General features: G+C 32.7%; 1 protein-coding gene across 1 annotated transcript; it reads left to right on the forward strand.

The window, feature by feature from the left end:
• The first annotated feature begins 3,886 nt into the window (after positions 1–3,886).
• On the forward strand, positions 3,887–10,642 carry LOC133693423 (zeaxanthin epoxidase, chloroplastic-like). Its single transcript, XM_062114635.1, has 16 exons — positions 3,887–4,572; positions 5,453–5,615; positions 5,809–5,883; positions 6,097–6,197; positions 6,348–6,463; positions 6,998–7,209; positions 7,506–7,597; positions 8,353–8,467; positions 8,561–8,664; positions 9,188–9,233; positions 9,352–9,416; positions 9,532–9,618; positions 9,738–9,792; positions 9,936–10,024; positions 10,114–10,201; positions 10,379–10,642. The coding sequence occupies exons 1-16, from the start codon at positions 4,076–4,078 to the stop codon at positions 10,460–10,462; spliced, it is 1,989 nt and encodes a 662-aa protein (XP_061970619.1). The 5' UTR covers positions 3,887–4,075; the 3' UTR covers positions 10,463–10,642.
• The last annotated feature ends 4,166 nt before the right edge of the window (positions 10,643–14,808 follow it).

The following is a 14,808-nucleotide window of genomic DNA, read 5'->3' on the forward strand; positions in this document are numbered from 1 at the left end:
AATAATATGTTATTTCTTTTAATTAAAAAGAAAAAAAAATTAAAAGAAGGGCACAAACAACCCTAAAATTTCCCTATCTCTACCAAAAATAACAACAAGCCGTTGCCCCTCTTACTTTGGATTTTCTCTTCCAAAACCAGTAAAGCTTCCATTTTCACTTGGGCAAAGCAGCTACCACAGAGACCCAGCCACAATTTCCCTCATCCCTCTCTCAGTCATCCCCCTGCCCTTTTGGCCAAAACTAAAGAGCCCCTCCCTCCTTTTCCCTAGCCACGTGATTTGCTTGTTTTTGCATTATTTTTATTTTCTAGTAGCATTAAAGGTCTGAAAGTCAAACAATATAAACCATTCATTTATGTGTTTCTTTTCCAAGACTGGCTTTGCGCATGGCAATAAACTTTTTAGTCAATTTGTCTCTGTAGGGCTAGCTTCCATAGACGACTGGAGCATTTGTAAATAGCAGCTTATTATAGAAAAGATGGAGAAATAAGAAGAGAAGTCGAATGCCAGAAACCACATTTGAAGAAGAACCGGGTCTCGTCCGGGTTCTCCCGGGTTGCCCGAGTCATGGGTCGACTCGTTGGTCGCTCAGGTTTTGCCAGGTTGTTGCACATGCCAGTCTTTTAACAAAATCAAACCGGTCCAGCCATCGGGTCCTGGCTCGACCCGCAGGGCCGACCCGGGTTTAATAATTATGGTTTCAAACTGGGTTGGGAAAAATTTGAATTTTTTAAAATTAATTTTTATATATATTTTTAGATGATGTTGATATAAAAAATAGTTTTTAAAATATATATATATATATATATATATATATATATATAATTCACCGCCGCCCACTATCATTATGTGAATGCTATTACTGGTTTCAACGGGAAAAAAAAAAAAACAAGAAGTCTAAATCTAATTAATTAGTTTAGGCCTTTTTGTACATTCGGTCAGCCCAACTATATTTAATTGATTCTGTCATGTCCGATTATTTTATGGTAGGGTTATTATTTTACAAATAATATCGCGCCTCCTTATCTTCACCGAAACCTAATTAAAACAAAAAAAAAAAACACTTGCGGACTCACTCTTGATATTGAGCATCAAGCAATGAGGTGGGGGAGGGTCGGCCACTGCAGGCTCTTGGTCACAGGTTTCTACCACCGTTGAAGGACCAGTAGCATCTGCTTCCTCGAGCAGTGTTCACATTGTCTTTGGAAAATATTTTTTTAAAAATTATTTTTTTAAATTAATATGTTTTTAATATTTTTATTATTTTAATATGTTAATATTAAAAATAATTTTTTAAAATAAAAAATATTATTTTAATATATTTTAAAATAAAATTTTTTTTGAAAAACAATCGGCACTCTAATTGCTGTTGAGTAAAACAATTTTAATATATTAATTTTTAAAATAAAAAATATAATACTTTAAAATATATTAAAAATATTTTATGGGCACCGCCACCCACCATCATTTTGTGAATGCAATCACTGGTTTCTACCACAAATAAAATAGGTCTAAGTCTAATTGGTTAGTTCAGGCCTTTTTGTTCATTCGGTCAACCAACTAGACTTAATTGACTCGTCATGTCCGATTATTTTATTCACCAAAAGATCACACTTTCATAATAATAATAATAATAATAATTATTATTATTATTATAAAACATTGTATGGCATATGCTCTTCTATGCTTAATTAATTCTTTTAGTTGATATTTCTTTCAAGTGACCAAATGCAGCACGTTAACATATTATTCATTTTTCATGGCTTTAGTATTTCAAGATAAGAAAAAATCAAAATAAAAATAAAATTGTTTAGTGGTGATTTTTAAAACAAAATAATTATCTTTAGATATTTATTTGATCATGAAAAAACAAAATAAATAATTAAAAATATTTATTCATAATATATATTACCGTCAAACTTATATATTTTTTTAAAAATAATTACATATAATTTATTTTATTTTAATTCATATTAAGTATTAAAATTAATAATAATATAATAATCATAGTTATAAAATCTAATCTAGGGCTTCGACCAATTCGGATTTAAGAAAAAACAGAGAAATGATTGAGTCAGCGTGACCGACTCAAAAACCTAAGTCGACCCACTACATAGGTAACTCAGGTCAAATCTCAAATAAAAAACTTGAAGACCTTTTTTTTTAAAAAAAAATTGTTCAAAATGATGTCATTTTGATTATTTTAAAAAATGGATCAACTCGAATTAACCCTCTCAATTCTATGACCTAGGCCTTATACTAGGTCGGGTTTAAAAATTATTATAATAATTATTTTTTATGTTTACATGCTTTAGCTAGATAATTTTTGGGATTGAGAGATTTTACGATGATATTTTATGGATAAAAATTAAAAAATATATATCTTTAGAGACATGTCTTTTTTGTATTTCCTGTTTTGAAAGTATAAAAATTCACTTTAAAATTATTTATGAACATATTTAGTTTATATTTATGATCTCTAATTCTTTAACCAAACACATTTATATCTACATTGTTTTTATGTTTTTTGTCCTAGCTAGTAACTAGATACTACCTAAAACTCATTCTCTTAGATAGTATTTGGTACGTTGGACAAAGATAGATTTGGACATGATAATTTTTTTGTGAAGTTATTTGGTGCATCTTTTGATAATATAAAAAAGATAGATTTGGACATGATAATTTTTTTGTGAAGTTATTTGGTGCATCTTTTGATAATATAAAAATCTATTTGTGTCCTGTTCAAGGATATTCTAGTAAGGAATTTTTGTTCCATAAAAAGGAGTAGGACAAGCTTGACCACTTCTCTTCACAAGGATTAACCCAGTTGATTCATGTCAGTATAGGAACAAAAATAATTATTATTATAATTTTAAAAATCTAAGTTGAGGGTTGACTTAGGATAAAGCCCAGGTCACATGTCGAGTTGGCCATTAATCCAAGTAAACTTAAGGATACAAGTGATTATTATCATAGTTTAAAAACTTGAATTGAGAGTCAAATTAGGGCAAGACTCGGGTCACAGTTCAAGTTGGCTACTGATCAAGGTCAATGTAAGGATAAAAATGGTTATTATTATAGTTTTAAAACCCAACTTGAGGATTGATCTAGGACCAGACTTGGGTCGCCGATCAAGAGGGTTAGCCCGGGTTTACCCAAGTCAATGTATGTATAAAAATAGTTATTATCATAGTTTAAAAACTTGACTTGCAAGTCAACCTAAAACAAGATCTACGACATGAGTCGAGAGAGTCAACTCGAGCTGATCCAAATAAAAAAATTTAAAACAACCTCGTTTTGATAAAAAAAATTAAAAAAAATCAATAAATTTTTTACTCATGTTTATTTTAGGTTGATTGGATCGCAAGTTGACCTAGATTTTTAATCGGGTCAAATCAAATTAATTTTTCTTTATTTTTTAAACCCAAAGTGGTCTAAGTCCCGAGTTGATCGCCCCATCCAGTGTCTAAAAAGCATAAAACAAAAAAAATTGTCCAGTGCATTCCAGTTCAATGCATATCAAATACAATACAAGTTGAGTTGTCATGACTAATGTAGTCCAATCAATATTGTCTTCATAATAACAACATAACCAAATTTGTACTGCTACTCCTAAATACTTTTTTTACATGCCCAATATATTGCATCATTTATTACATTGATACGTTTTTTTTGTTATAAATAGTAAAAAATCTGTACTCAAAACAATTTGTTTTTTTTTTTTAAAAAAAAACAACACAAGTTGCAGGAGCTCCAGCTCATAAAGTTTACGCTTAGTTTGAGCTGTATCTAATTTCATTGTCAAAGATACTCTACATGGAAGTGACACATGGCTTAACAATCTATGGGATTGGTGTTCCATATTTGTTGCTTCAAACATCATGGACTGGCTCATAATCTCTCGAACCCCACCAATTTTTAACAAGAAAAAAAAAAACACTTCCCTTCTCAAAGGCAAGCTACTGGCATCAAAAAGAGTAATAGCATAACATCTGCAGATATTAGTGTCCGTACACATTTTAATCTTTGTTTTGAACAGTCCCGGTAAATACAGAACAAGAAAGACTTAGGAAAAATGGCATCTTCAACTTTGTTTTGCAACACTCCAACGGCTGTTTTCTCAAGAACCCACTTTCCAGTTCCAATCTTTAGCAACTCATCCGTAGAATTCTCGTCTTCCACGCACTATAACTACAACTTCAAAACCAAGACAAGTAGTGCTAAGAAATTGAAACATGTGAATGCTGTAGTGACCGAGGCACCTGCTGTGAGTGAATCAAGAGGGAAACAGTCAGAACGAAGGAAGTTAAAGGTTCTTGTTGCTGGAGGTGGAATTGGAGGGCTGGTTTTTGCGTTGGCAGCAAAAAGGAAAGGGTTTGAGGTGATGGTTTTTGAGAAGGATTTGAGTGCGGTAAGAGGAGAAGGACAATATAGAGGTCCAATTCAGATACAGAGCAATGCATTAGCTGCTTTGGAAGCTATTGATTTAGAGGTTGCTGAAGAGGTTTTGAGAGCTGGCTGTATCACGGGTGATAGGATTAATGGACTTGTTGATGGGGTTTCTGGTACTTGGTATGTTGTTTCCAACCTTTAATCCTATATGCATGTCCTTGCTTGTTTTCCCTTCGTTTGGTATTTGTTTTCATTTTTAGTTTATAGCTTTGTGGTTGGCCCTCCCAATCTTACGTTTATGGTCCTTTTGGTTATGTTTAAAGAAATTGAACCTTGGTAGTTGTGGTTTGCTGCATCCATGGTGATGGAATTTGATGAAATTACTTGGTTTGTTTTTCTTTCTGCTGGCATTGTTTTTATAGTTGCAGTTGAAGTTTATGGGCTTGGCGATTGGCAACTTAAGTTTTGAACACTTTAAAAATGTGAAACTGATATATGAGGATAAATTTTGCATCTTTTGACTCACAATTTCACTTGTATGCGGATTTTAGATAATCGTGAAGGTTGAAAGCTATGATTATTCACGCTCACATGATCCAAAAACAGTGACAGTGAATGAATTTCATTTAAAAGTATTGAGATTCATTTGGCTATATCCCAAGCTTGTTCTGTTTGTATTTGTTTTGGTGTTATGAATTTCCTTTTAATCAACTAGAATTGGATAGTTAGCTTAAAAAAACAATCCAACCTTTATTTTATTTCCAGCTTAATGCTTCTGAAACTGAAACTTCTTTTTCTTTCTTTGGTACGCTAGGGAAGTTTGCCAATAATACTTATGTGATCATCATATTTTGGCGTCAATTGACGATGTGAATTTCTAAGCAAAGTCTTGTACTATTAAAAAAATGATTATTGGTAGACATGGACCACTTGCAGTTTATAGAATTGAAGAAAAGTGTGTTATTAACAAAAATTGCCGTTTCAGAAATTTATTGTTTTTGGATGCCCTGTCTGATGTAAGTGTTAGCTTCAATTGACATTGAATGAAGAATGGTATCAGGTATGTCAAGTTTGATACCTTCACTCCAGCAGCAGAAAGAGGGCTTCCTGTCACGAGAGTTATTAGCCGAATGACTTTGCAACAGATCCTAGCTCGTGCAGTTGGAGATGATGTGATTCTTAATGATAGTAATGTTGTTAGTTTTCAGGATGATGGGAATAAGGTAGTATGAACTGCTGATTTGTTGAAGATTGTCCTTTTGGCAAAATCTTCCCTCAATGAGAGTTCTTTCTGGTTTTCGTTTCTTGCTCAACCAAATATTCATTTGACTTGCTGGTTTGTTACTTAAAAGCATCTTGTCTGCTTCTTGAATTTGCACATTCATTTAATTGTTCTTTTAAAATTTACAAGTTTAGATGACTGTGGTGCTCGAGAATGGACAACAATTTGAAGGTGATCTCCTAGTGGGTGCTGATGGAATATGGTCAAAGGTATTACTATGTCAAGTACTTTCATTATCCCTATGAAACCAGATTTTATAAAAGATAAAAATTCTCTTTTGAATGATCTCAAACAATGCTACCAGCCAACTGCCACAATTGAAGTAGAGTGTATGAAAGTTCTGTTACACGTGCAGTCTCTAGTGTTCTGGAGCTATGCACTTCAGTGTGATTTTGAATTTCTTATGTTTGTCTTGTGCACAGGTGAGGAAGAACTTATTTGGACCCAAGGAAGCAGTGTACTCAGGCTATACATGTTATACTGGTATAGCAGATTTTGTGCCTGTCGATATCGAGACTGTTGGGTATGTTTCATTTCATTGCATACCAACTTTCCACCAAATGCCGCTTTTTTTTCTGTCACAGTTTACCTAGTTAGGATTTAGTGGAGTTTACATTTTGTATTAGTTGAATTGTGTTTGGTCTAGATGCTTACTTTGAGTTTTTCCCTGAAGGTATCGTGTATTTTTGGGTCACAAACAATACTTCGTGTCTTCAGATGTGGGTGCTGGAAAGATGCAGTGGTATGCATTTCACAAGGAACAACCTGGTGGCATGGATGGCCCCCGTGGTAGATACATTTCTGATGCTCCAGATCCATTATAAGCATGCTCTGAACAGGAAATTTTATTGACAAATTTATACAGTTGAAACATCAGCTTTTAGTGTTCAATAGAAATAAAATTAATTTCATGCAACATATTTGTGTTTGGCATGACAACACAATTGATCATTCAAATTCATATAACTCCTTTTTAAAAAGCACAAATGGTTGCATCTGACAAAAGTCTATGCATTCAACTGAGAAGTCATAAACTGAAAGCAATAAGGCTAAAATATGCTTGTCATACTATAGCAACTTGTGTTGTTAGCAAAAATGATTGTGGAATGTGTTCTGTTATGAAGATGCTAACTGCTTGGTAAATTTACAACAGGAAGGCCTTCCTTTTAGAAAGAGGGTTTTGGGAAATAAATAATATTTTGTTGTATGTTGCTCAAGTTATATTTCAAGTATTTGTCCTTTTACTGTTCACTGTGGTGAAAGTTTTTTATCAATTTCTAATGTCAGTTTCCAATGTTATCTTGCTGATTGATATTTCGGCAGGTAAAAAGGATCGGCTGTTGAAAATATTTGAGGGTTGGTGTGATAATGTGATAGATTTGATACTGGCCACAGATGAAGATGCCATTCTTCGACGTGATATATATGACAGGGAACCCATTCTTACTTGGGGAAGGGGTCGTGTGACCTTGCTTGGGGATTCTGTCCATGCCATGCAACCGAATATGGGTCAAGGGGGATGCATGGCCATTGAGGTATACCGTAATTTCTCTTTGTTTGATCCTAATTGTGAATCTGGACCGATGCTTTCACTTGTAGTTTTTACCTTCAAATATGTAAACATTGCCAAGGATTGTATCACATATTAACATTGGCCTCCTGTGTAATTCTCTAATGCTTCCAGAATTTTGGTTTGTGTCTTCTTTGCTGAAAAACATTTATCGCTCTACATCCTCTAGACATCACAATTTTCTTTTCTCACATAAATAAATGAGTCAAATGAACAATCTCAAAAATACACCTAAATGAACTCCATATTTCAATATGGCAGGATAGCTACCAACTTGCATTGGAGCTTGATAAAGCATGGAAACAAAGTGTTGAATCAGGAACCTCTGTTGATGTTATTTCATCACTAAGGAGGTAACATGTTAGTTATTTTTAAAATAATTTGAAAATGCTTAAATTTCGAGGCTGTTATAATGTCCTGATATGAGAATCGGAGATGAAGTGGAAATCATTCCTGTGGACATTTGGAATGCATCTCAGAATTTTGAGCTTAAGGCTTTGTTCAAAATAGTCTTGAGTTTTGTACCCCTTAAGTAGTGACCACGGAAAAATCCACTTAAAAAATAAGTATGTTGAGTGTATTGTGTACCTGTGCATGCAACAGATCTGTATTATTTGGTAGTCATCTCATCAAAAAACAGACTTTATCTAGGGAACAATTTGCTGATCCTTGAAATGCATTTATCTCAAAGAAATCATCCGATTATATTTGAATCTTAATCTTCAGGAAATTCCTATTCTAGTTTTCTGGAAAGTATCTTCAGTGTAAAAGTATGCAAAGCTTTATGTGAACAGACTATGATGTATCATGGGTAAACAATGTTAACTTACAAAAACTATGCATTTATAAACTATTTTCCCTGCCATTTTTTGCGTCTCTCTTTCTTAGATTATGATGTTGCCACTCACCATGGAAGATCCTCTAATTTGAATAGTTTGCAGGATGTTGCATGCTATTTAGTACATTAGAATTTAGGACACTTGTTAGCATGGATTGATCTATATTCAGATTCTGACTGACACGATGTTTTGTGTGTATAAATATATATGATGGGTTTTTTTTAACCAATAGCTTTATTTAGTTAACTCACACTTGCTTCTTTCCACAGCTATGAGAATGCTAGAAGACTCCGAGTTGCCATTATCCATGGAATGGCAAGAATGGCGGCAATTATGGCTTCAACATACAAGGCGTATCTGGGTGTAGGGCTTGGTCCACTGTCGGTAGGTGTCTTTGTTGATTACATGTTAGAAAAACTAAAATAGCAGTCTGAATTTTTCGTCCATAACCATGATGCCTTTTGACCTGGTTTTCAGTTCTTGACAAAGTTTCGGATACCTCACCCAGGAAGAGTTGGTGGCAGATTTTTCGTTGACATAGCAATGCCTGTGATGCTCAATTGGGTCTTGGGCGGAAATAGGTTCAAACTTGAAAACTCAGTCTTTTCTAGTTAGTCAATTTTGTTCTCAGATATTTATTATATACATTTGTTACAGCAAACTTAATCTATTGAAAACCCGTTAGATGATAAATTATTGGTTCACGTGATTTTCTTGTGATTGTAGAAACTTATAGCATATTAGAGGTCATATGTTGCCTCTCATCTGTAATTCGGTTTTCACAATGAAGAGCTTTAGCATGCTATTTTACTCTGTTTTGGACTCTGAAAATTTAAAGCATTTACGTGGTGAGCGTTTTAGAGCTATGGGCTAATGGGTAGTTCATGATCCTAAAAGATATCTTTAAGCATTGGGAGTGAGAAAGAAGTATCACACAGATGAGGGATTCTAGAAAAACAAGTGGTAAAATAAATCCGTATGGTTGTTAGAATTGAGAAAAAATGAAGAATTCTTTCCTTCTGTAAGAATAATCTTCTCATTTATTGTACCTTTTCTTATGTTACTCTCTTTTAACTCAACTGGAAATCTGATTTTCTTTCGCAGTTCCAAACTTGAAGGCAGGTCTCTAAGTTGCCGACTCTCAGACAAAGTATGTTGCCTTTGCAGCATGAAATCTATTTTCAAGTGTTGCTCATTGTATCTTATTCTTGAAATTAGAAGATTCTGATATGTGATGGAATCTAATGTGTGATTGTTCAATTCGTTAGGCCAATGACCAGTTGCGAAGATGGTTTGAAGATGATGATGCTCTAGAGCGTGCTCTTAACGGAGAGTACGTGTTATGTGCCTTGTCAATCTTCTTGGAACATAACGCCTTGAATCTTCTTTTTGGCTGATAATCTAATGATGCAACCACTTTTTCATTATCAATCTTCCTTGTTCTGTAGGTGGTTTCTTTTACCATGTGGAAATGAGGCTGTTGCTTCACAACCTATTGGTTTAAGTAGGGATGAGAACAAACCCTGTGTGGTTGGGTATGCATTTCAATTTAATTTAATCACAAAAGACCACTTTCAACTCTGTGGATGGCTTCATCATCAGTCCGCAATCATTGGCACATGACACTTCTTTTGATGCTGTGTTGTGGTTGCAGGAGTGTGTCACATGATGAATTTCCGGGAATGGCCATAGTGATACCTGCACCTGAGGTAATACAGGCCTGATATGCCTACAGAGTTCTTAGATTACCTTGGAAAACTTATTTCGATATGAATAGCAAAAGTGTAGCTGTAAGGTTCTTTTCCATTGAAGTTGAAAAAAAAACTGTCCTTCCTGTAATTTTTAATGTCAGGTTTCAGAAATGCATGCTCGTATCTCTTGTAAAAATGGTGCATTTTACCTAATTGATTTGCGGAGTGAGCATGGTACCTTTATCACAGAGTAAGTTGAGGAAATCAAGATATATCTTCCTGTATTTCATATATTAACATGGAGTTATTCTGTAAGACTAAAATCTTGTACATGTGCAGTAATGAAGGGAGACGGTATAGGGCAACTCCGAACTTTCCTGCCCGATTCCATCCATCAGATATGATTGAGTTTGGCTCGGACAAGAAGGTGACAAATAATCCCTGCCCTGTTCATAGCTTTTCTTCTGAAATCAGATTAAATCCATATTCCAAATGCAATTTAGGAACCAAAACCAACATATGCTGGTCCTAGCATGTCCCCTGCAATAGAATGTGTTTCCAAATAAATTCTATGTGACAAAACATAGTGAGCTTCCATGTGCAGGCAACATTTCGTGTTAAGGTGATGAGGTCTCCTCCGAAGATTTCAGAAAAGAAGGAAGAAAGCCAAGTTCTTCGTTCGGTATAAGATTCTGAACATGGTCGGTTTTTATTTGCACAGGAGTTTGTACAGCCATTATTTGGAGCAGCGAGCAGTGAATCCTGCTTCTTTTACAGTATAGAGCTTTATACAAGATTTTGGAAATCCATGCATGTTATATGATTTATATTATTCTCGTATATATAAGCTTTTTGAGCTTGAAATTTATATAGGTTTGCTTTATGCTATTAATTAGATTTTAACTAGAAAAGAGAATGAGGGTTGTGAGATTTAAACTCGTAATAATTTGGTCATAAAAGTTCTGATATCATGTCAAGAAATTATCTCAGTTTAAAAGTTGAAGTTTTTAAATAAAATTTTAAAATATAATTTATATTATTCTCTAACACTATTATTATGTTAAAAAACCAAAGTATAGAGAAGAAAATGGCTGGAAGTGTAATGTCAACGAGTATAGCAAACAGGCTTTGAGGCATGAAGATTACTATGTTTAAGGTATTAATTATCTCCACTATATTTGCTGCAGGGTTAAAACAATATACTTTTAGGATACAACAAAGCCTTAAATTTATAGACAATAAGTTCTATAAGTTTAATAAGAAGTTATGTTTTGTTTATGATAGACATAAACAAAGAGTTTGTAGCATAGTTTTGAAACCCGGCCTGACCTGACGGGTCAATCCGGGACCATTTAGATTAAAATAGTTAAATCAAACTTTCTTCATTATATGGAACCATTTAGAACAAATATTTAACGATTTAGTGGCCATGTTGTTTTAATGGTCATAATCGAAAAAATAACATTTCTCTTTTTAGGTTGGAATTCAACCTTCCTCTTTCTTTCTCTCTCTCTCTTCTCACCCACTAAGACTAAAAGATAAAACTGAAAGACAATGAAAATGAAGTTTATTACCAAAATTCAATTGTTAAAAATGCAAAGAATCGGTCACTTTATAACAAAAAAATATAGAAGACAAAAAAATATTTTACAAATAAATTTGAACGTGCCACCCATGTCATTTTTATTTTGCACTTTAGTTCCCTGACTTTCAATTCAATCCTTAACCAAAAATAATATTCAATTAGGCTTTAATTTGGGCTCAATTGCATCACATTAAAGTTCCAGAATTAAATTAAAAATTTTCTAAAATCTTACCATTACAAATTACAGTGAAATATAAGAGAAGGAACAGTAAAAATATATACAGTAAAATAGCCACACGTTTTATACTATAGGTAATTATGTGTGCTCAAGATAAGGAAAAATACTTGTGTGGTGACATGGTGGACATGTGTAAGCAAAAAGCGGATGCGCTGCACATCAAAGCATTTTTGGGAGACACATAACTTCATAAATGTTCAGGTCAAGGCAAACTTTTGTCCACCTCATTTGCATATAAGTTTTCACACAGCCCATAAAAAAAAAAAAAAAAAAACCTTGGGTAAAGGGGTTTTCTTTGTACTTTTCAATCTTTTTACCTGTTACAATGACTTAAATAACCCTTGTAATTAAACTTTGTTGGGTTTATTTATAGGGGTGTTTTTGTCATTTCATTTTAGTTTTTTTTTAGTAATTTCCATGTGGGATCAAGATATATATATAATTTAAATAGAAAAATAGTTGGTGCGTGCCATGCAAGCCCCAACAAATAAATGGTGCGTGCAGCGTTGTCATGCCTTCCAACACTACCTATCTGGGCGGTGTCGGATGCATCTTGTAACCTCTATTATGGTGATCTTTTTTTTTTATTTTTTTTTATTAAAAATTTTTTTATCCCTAATTATTTTGGTTGGTTGAGAATTTGACATAACTATTTTTTTTAGGTTTATTTTTTATGGTGTAATCTAGTCTCATGACTCATATCATGGGTTTGGAAGATAAGACCGAGTTGATTTGGTCTTTTTAGGTCACTTTTTAAAATTATATATATATATTTTAATTTCATCCATCAGCATTAGGTTGGTTAGAAATTGATATTTTTTTTCTATTAGGTTATTCCAATTTCATATATCGGGTCATAAATTCAACAAATTCACCAAGGTTGACTTGGGTCTTTTATTTTGCGTTGCTTTTAAATTATTTTTTTTCATTTTTCCCCTTAATATTAGGTTGGTTTGCAAATTCAATTTCATAATCTTATTCAATTTTCTTCCCACGGGGTTATTCTGGTTTGACAACTAGGTCATGGATTTAGCGTGCTAACTTGGATAAACTTGAGTCAATTTATTTTTTCTTTTTAATTTTTTTTTTAGTTTCATCATTCAACATTTTATTTACTTGGAATTTAGATTTAGAATTTCTTTTATTTTTTTTATTTCTATGTGATTATGTCATCCTCATTTAATTTGTATTTTATTAACAAGTAAGATCATTGAGATCTTTTAAAAATATTATAAGGATATATTTTTATAATACTGACTAACATTCATCTATTGTATTGAATCATTATTGAATATTTTAGTTGATAACTTCTTATCTAATCATATTATTAAATTTATTGAGCTTTTTAAACCCAATCAAGTCAATGACTAGATTTTTTTAAAGAACATTTACATTGACTTGGCATCTTTTTTTAAGTCGGAAAAAAAAATAAATCAGTCTAAGGCATAGCACGGGCCACTTATTTAGTAAATATACCAAATCAAAATGATGTTTTATTGTGCCTCTAGACATAGTTGCACCATTCACGTCTCCGTAGTGCTATATTGATGTAGAAGAGCTAAATTTTATCCCTTATGTTTTTGTTTTCTCATAACTTAGTCCTTAAATTTTTTTCTTAAGTCTTTTAACTTTATTTTCTTCACTTTCAGTCATGTGTTTTGAGAATAAAGAGAAAAAAATTGATAGACCACATTTCAACTAAAAAGAGGTTAAACTTGATGTTAATGAGTTTGTTTTGGAGAGAAAAATTCAAAAGTGGTGGCTTTGCCCCTCAACCATACTGGAAAAGTAGATCGGAGCTCATATATATTTTTTAAATCTAGATTGATTTTTTATTTTAAAAGTTATTTTGGGTTTCAGATGAGATAATTTAAGTTTCTAGAATGTTTTAGATGGTTTTTTTTAGTCAAAACAAGATGAAAAATGAGCTTTGAGGGTAAAAAATCATCAACTTGATTTTCAACCACCGGAAGTAGCAGGAAAATTGTTGTAACAAACAAAATGTCGTCCGCTCAATGTAAATGGGTATAAAGGCATGAACTTAGTCTAGGTTCACTCGCATTTGCCCTTTTCCCTTCTAAAATCATGCACGTGAGCTTGGCCTCCTCAACCCATAAAACTTTTGTATTATTTAAAATAATAATTTCAACGCTATTTAACAAATCATCTGAATATATGATACTTTTAAAATGAAATTATATCTTTTTTCTTATATTTACAATCATTTTTTAAGCAATTATATATAAATCTAATATGCAATAAATTATAAAAAATTGTCCAATATTCAATGGGGATTAATTAGTCTTTTAATTGTTACGATTATATGGTTTTCATGAATTAGTCATTCTTTGATTTTGTTTTTCATATAGTTACTTAAAAACTATGAAGACTTTTTTTTTAAAAAAACTTTTTTATATTATAATGAATTTTTGTTAAGAAATGCAACTAATAAAAAAAATCATGTTCACAAGGAAATGGGAGTCTCACCTCCTGAAATAAATTTTTCACTTTTTTATTTAAATTATTTAAATTCTCATAAATTTTTATTAGAATCATCTGGGATTTATTTTAAACAATGTTGTTGATAAAAAAAAAAGAAGATATTTTTCATAAAAAAAAAAAAACATAAATAAGGAATTGAGGCTTAGACTTGAAAAATGCATTTTCTCTTTCAAGATTTAAATCTTACAAACTCTTCCCAATACTTATTTTGATCATATTATATAATTAAAGATTCTCCCGCAATATTGCGCAAGATGTAAAGCTAGTAATGTCAAGCTAGTAACAGCCACAATTTCACTATAGTCCAAGGCACCCTCCCCCCTCCATGTCAACGAGTGGTCACTATCCCCCTTTTTCTTTCCCTCTTGCAATATCTCTGGACTTGAGATCTTTGAATCAAAGCTGCTCCTGTCTCCCTCTGGATGACAGAAGCAACAATCCATGGCCAATTCGAGGTACTCTTCCAAGGACAAGATAGGCCTCCACCACCCCCTTCCCACTGGACATACAGTTACTTAATTTCTGTTTTCTTCTTCCTAATATGCATCTTGAAGCCTCAGTTGAGATTAAATCATTTCCTTAAATGATTTTATATTCAGAAAAAAATCAATAAATTAAAAAAACATCAATAATAGAAGCATACCTTGTTAGCAATTACAACAATCCCTCGATCTATATGTTGTCTTTGGATCTAGAGACATGACTACTA

The sequence above is a fragment of the Populus nigra genome, chromosome 5 (assembly GCF_951802175.1).
Source record: "Populus nigra chromosome 5, ddPopNigr1.1, whole genome shotgun sequence".
NCBI lineage: Eukaryota > Viridiplantae > Streptophyta > Magnoliopsida > Malpighiales > Salicaceae > Populus > Populus nigra.